The following is a 5885-nucleotide window of genomic DNA, read 5'->3' as shown; positions in this document are numbered from 1 at the left end:
AGACAGACAGACAGACAGACAGACAGATAGATAGATAGATAGATAGATAGATAGATAGATAGATAGATATATTTCTCTATTTCAGTTAGTATGTGACCTTAGAAGGCAGTTGCTCACTAGGTTTTGGAAACGAGCCGTGATCAACACTTACTTTGTCACACTGTGCTGCAATGGAGATGTAGAGAGTTTTTTATAGATTCAGGAGGTGTCTAAGTCCATAGGCTAACACCTGTATATGTTTATTAGTTTGCAGCAAATCAGAGGAAACTGCTAGAAAACAAATATCAAGGTTGTTTTATATATGCTCCAACAGTCTACTCTAGATGAGTGACTGTGAGATGACAGTGCCTCCAAGTGACAAATATTTGTACTGCAGCTCTCAACCATTCAAACATGTCAGACGTGTAGCCTATTTTGTGAGTTCATGTTTGTGATTTGACTGGCATACGCAGAAGATGGGTTCGAGATTGATAAGCCCTCATCCTCGGGATGCTGATCTCTCGCTCTGTCTGCCATGACTGCATCCGTGGAGCGGGAAATGGGTCAGTCTGACAAATGGATCACTGATAATGGCTAATCTCCAGCGCGACAATGTGTTCTCTCTCTGTGCTGTCTGTCTGTGATCCTGGCTCGCACCTTCAGCAAGGACGCAGTGATGCTGTGAGAGGTGCTTGCCGGTATCTTGCAGAAGCGGGAGCTGAGAGACAGGTCAGTCTTCAGAGCACTGCAGCAGTCTCTTAAATACAAGCTCTCATGTTATTGAAAAAGACAGATTGACTGTTTTTCAGTGGTGTGAAGACTAGTGCAGATGTCAAATAGACATCAAAATTACAGGTGTTTTAGGACTAAAATTAATTTTACAACGGGAAGTAGTGTAGGTATTAAAGGGATAGTCCACACAAAAATGAACATTCTGTCATCATTTACTCACCCTCATGTCATTCCAAATTGTTTGAGTTTTTTATTTTTTTCATTCGGTAGAACGATAGAAAGAAGATATTTTGAAGAATGTTGGTAACCAAACAATTTTAGTTCCCATTGATTTCCAATGTTTGGACAAAACTAAAAATACAATGGAAGTTAATGGGAACCCAAACTAATTGGTTATCAATATTTTTCAGAATGTCTTTCGTGTTCCGCAAAAAAAAAAAAAAATAAATAAAAAAATCGCACACAGGTTTGAAACTACATGAGGGATGAAGGTAAGTAAATGATGACAGAATTTATATCTTTTGTGGGTGAATTATCACTTTAATATGAAAACCCATTTTAAGTTTACATCTTGCAATTCTGTTTTTTATTATTATTTAAATTTTTACATTTTATTTTTGTTTCTGTCACTGAATAAAAAAATGCAAAAGGTAATTGTGATGTTTTATCTCACAGTTCTGACATTTTCCCCCCTCAAAATTGCAAGTATAAACTTGCAATATAAACTTGCAATTCTGAGTTTATATCTTCTGAGATTCTGATTATTTTTCTCAGAATTGAGAGAAAAAAAAGGCAGATTTGTAAGATAAAAAAATTGCAATGACTTGTATTTATCTATTTATTATCTTGTGGTGGAAACAAACTTACATACTTTTAAGAGAGATGTGTGATGTCAGCTGAAAACTGAAGTCATTTCTGAGGTACAGCAATTTAGGTAAATAGATTCTGTAGACAGATAATTTGCAAAGACAACTTACAAAAAAATAAGGAAAAAAAATTGAACTAGTGTGTGCTGATAAATCATGTACATTATGACATGCATTAGGAAAATAAATAAGAAACAAATAAGAGTCTATTTTAATTTCAAGGGGTCATATGATGCGATTTCAAGTTTTCCTTTTTTCTTTGAAGTGTTACAAACTCTTGGTGCATAAAGAAGATCTGTCAAGTTGCAAAGACTAAAGTCTCGAATCCAAAGAGATATTCTTTATACAAGTTAAGTCAACCACGCCTACATAAAATGGCTCGTTCTAACACGCCCCCACATATCTACGTCACGATGTGGGAAGATTTGCATAACGCCGCCCAAATGTTCACGCAAAGAAAGAAGGCGTAACTTTTATTCTCACTGTATTATTGTTGCTGCTCTGTCACATGCTTGAGGTATTCGGCCAATCACAATGCACTAGATAGTTAGCCAATCAGAGCACACCTTGCTTTTCAGGCTGATGAGCTTTGTAAAAATCTACGCGTTTCAGAGAGGCGGGGCATAGAGGAGAAACAATAATGTACAGTATGTGGAAAATAATCTGTTTTTTTAACCTTAAATAAACACATTTCATTACACCAAATATAATGTGTTTTTTGAATCTTAAACCGCATAAACACATTTCATTACACCAAATACACAAAATTATGTTATTTTTTAGCAACATCATATGACCCCTTTAATTTCATATTGTCTTTAACATGGCCAGTGTCAAAAATAACTCATCAGCTCTAGGTGCTAAAGGTGAATAATTGTCTTCCAAAATATCTCCTTCTGTTAAAATAATGCATTTCTGTTTTCTTTCAACGATAATGGCTACAGCAGGAAGGCCTAAATTGCATTCGAGGTCTCAGTCTGACCCTTTTTCTTTTGTGATTCAACTTAATTTGCTCTTCTTTGAAAAAGGAGCCAGCCTACTGTCCACTGTAGGCGTATTGCTGAGGGATAAACAAAGGAAATGAGCTGAAATTTGATGGAGAAGGTGATCATAGTGCTAACCTGAAATAGCAGTGAAGGTATGGGAATGAAAATAGTAACATCTAACCAATTTAAAACGTTAGAGCTCATTAACATGTTGAGCATCATGAAATGGGTAAACTTGAGTGAATCAGAAGACAAAATATTATTAGAGAAATAAGAAAAGACATGATTATCACAATAGGAACAGAAGTAAGCAGACGTTTCATCAATGCAAGAAATACTGTAGATGTGGAGGATTAAAGGGTTAGTTCACCCACAAATAAAAATTAGGCTGCGTTTTACTCACGCATTCTAGGTGTATGTGACTTTTTCATATACACCTAGGATGCCTCGGGGGTGAGTAAAACACAGCCTAATTTTCATTTTTGGGTGAACTAACCCTTTAAGTTAAATTAAACTTTAGGATATAATTTTTGTTTATAATATTATATAATATAATATAATATAATATAATTGCAGTTAAAATTATAAGGGGCCAGTAAGCTATTTATTTATTTATACTCCGCAAAGGTACATTAAACTTACTAAACATGACAGTAAACAACACTGTACCATTTATAATGTTGCATAAGATTTCTATTTCAAAATAAATGATGCTTTAACATTTTTTATTCATCAATGAAAAAAAAACAATTGTCACCGTTTCTACAAAAATATTAAGCAGCACAACTGTTTTTAATATTGATAATAATAAGAAATATTACTTCTTATTAGCACCAAATCAGCATATTAGAATGATTTCTGAATGATCATTTAATACTGAAGACTAGAGTAATGATGCTGAAAATTCAGCTTTGCCATCACAGGAGTAAATTACATTTTAAAATATCTTAAAATAGAAAAGTTATTTTAAATTGAGCTTTACTATCACAGGAATAAATTACATTTTAAAATATAGAGAATAGAAAATAGTTATTTTATATTGCAATAATGTTTTACAATATTACTTTTTTCTTTTAAATCAAATAAATGGAGCACTAGTGAGCATAAGAGACTTCTTTCAAAAGTATTTTAAAAACACACAGTATTTTATTCCAAACTTTTGTTCGGTAGAATATATATTCACATTTTATTCCAAACTTTTGACCAGTAATATATGAACAATTTTGAATTATATACGTATAAAAGAATATAGATGACCTCTGGTATACTGCAAGGTCAAAGCTTTGACCTTTGTCTACTTTTTGCTCCGGCTCATGGATGATCTGCATGATGAGGTGGACGTACACATCATTTGAGAATTAAAAGCTGCAGTGTACTGCATGTTGAGATCTGTGTCTGAGGTTCATTCGAGGACAGCCGAGTGCTAACCTCATTTTGTTGAGCATGCTCTTACTTAATGACCAGCCAGCCCACACACATTACCATGGAAACGAGGCCATAAAAGTCTCCACTTCATTCCTCACCCCTCCACCTCAACTTCCCGCACATCCCGTATGCAAATGAACTGGGTTTATAACTCTAGAGATTTCCCCGTCTAGACCTTGGGGGTTAAGTTAACATGGAGAGTAATTCAGCCTGTGATCTGATGCTAATGACACTCAGAGATTTAGAGCTTTTACTATGACGTTGAGGGGCGAAGACAAGGCTCGTTTAAACCTGTGCTTATTCGCTTTATCCAACTATCCTCCTCCTTCCCTGTCTTGAACGGCCAATAAACAGGCACTTAATTAACAAGTGTGTTTTAATTAAACCACCCCAGAGAGTTTCAGAGCAGCATATGTATCTTCTATCTAAAAAAAGCATGAATCCATGAAGCCCAAGAAGTTTTTTTTTTGTATTCCATGGCAGAAACAAGCTTCCATACTTTCCCTTTTTACTGAAGAACAAAATCTACTTCTTTCTCAAACATTTCCCTCAAACCGAATGAATCATTCTTGTACTTTTCATTATCCAATCAATATTTTCTTTTCTTTATTATATACTTTCATTTCAAAATACGCCATGCTGAAATAAAATCAATTGCGGATGTGTTTCATGACTAAGTTCAAGGTAAGTGTGTAATTTCAGAACCACTTTAATCAGAAAATAATTGTGATGTTCTACATTACCTATAATAGTATGTATGCTATGCTCAGTATGCACATTTTCTGCATGCACACAATACCCAGATGACCTCTAGTACTACATATGTCAAAATAACTGAGATACAACACAGCTCACTCTGTACTGAATGTACAGAATACTGTATCCCATAATGCAATGCACTCCACGTGACCTTCCATGTCTTTGGCGGTGGAAAAACTAGAAGAAAATTGTTATTTATTTTATTTATTTATTTATTTTTTAAATGATAAGTGATTGCCAAGGTCATGTGACAAATGTAGTGAAGTCATGTGAGAACAATGTGGCATACTAGAGTTTTTGTGAATTAATGCATTCTGTTTCACTTACTCTTTTCTAAAATAGTAGGCTGTGTACAGTATATACTGTACAGCATTTAGTATGTAAGCAAGTGTTTCATTCCAAAAATAGCCATTTAATAAAAGGCTTTTGAAATGTGATTCAGAAGTCTATGATGGACAATATCACTGTCTGGTTAGTTTTCGTGCAAAATAAGATTCCGGTGGCTTTTGAATTGCAGAATGCATTTTCACTCCAAATAGAATTGGGATTGCCTTCAGCGCTGCACGTTAATAAAGATCCATCGGTGTCACAGCCGCACACGCGGATGGTGAGGGTGCCGGTGCTGCTCAAAATCTGGAGGCCACCGTCTTCAATCACCACAGGAAGGTGGTAGATCTCCTGAGAGCGCCGTTTGAAGCCGCCACGCAAGGTCACGACTCCGGCAGTGTTATCTGAGTAAAGAAAAAAAAAAAGACTGACATTTTTAGACGTGACATGCCAAAACATTTTTTGTCCTTATTTAATTTAACTTTTTGATATATTTATATTTATTCATTTAATTTGTTTACATTTAAATTTAAATATAATAGAATTATATTTAAATATATTAAGCAACACGGGAAGCTTCATGTTGTTATGTTATGTTACGTTATTTAAAATTGTATAACAAGAGATCAAATTATATCTAAAATAATTGTAAATATTGTTAATATTTCTATTTCTATTTTTAAAAATGCTTCTAAAATGTTATATTTATTAGACAGCTGGAATTTATTAGACAGAATCATGGAAAGCATTTTCCTTTTAAAATATGACTTTACACATTTACTTTAAACATTCAGTATTACTTTACACATAT

The 5885-nt window shown here is 34.2% G+C and overlaps 1 protein-coding gene across 1 annotated transcript in view; it reads right to left on the bottom strand.

The window, feature by feature from the left end:
- The window catches only part of LOC107654548 (cadherin-12-like), a 145002-nt gene that overhangs the window by 2210 nt on the left and 136907 nt on the right, over positions 1-5885 (bottom strand). Inside the window, exon 11 of the mRNA XM_016441670.1 lies at positions 5299-5478. Within this exon, the coding sequence (XP_016297156.1) occupies positions 5299-5478 (180 nt within the window). The remainder of the gene's footprint in view (positions 1-5298; positions 5479-5885) is intronic.

Source organism: Sinocyclocheilus anshuiensis, unplaced genomic scaffold (assembly GCF_001515605.1).
Source record: "Sinocyclocheilus anshuiensis isolate Anshui unplaced genomic scaffold, SAMN03320099.WGS_v1.1 scaffold391, whole genome shotgun sequence".
Classification (NCBI taxonomy): Eukaryota; Metazoa; Chordata; class Actinopteri; order Cypriniformes; family Cyprinidae; genus Sinocyclocheilus; species Sinocyclocheilus anshuiensis.
The sequence above is the reverse complement of the archived record's forward strand: the minus strand, read 5'-3'. Positions and strand labels throughout refer to the sequence as shown.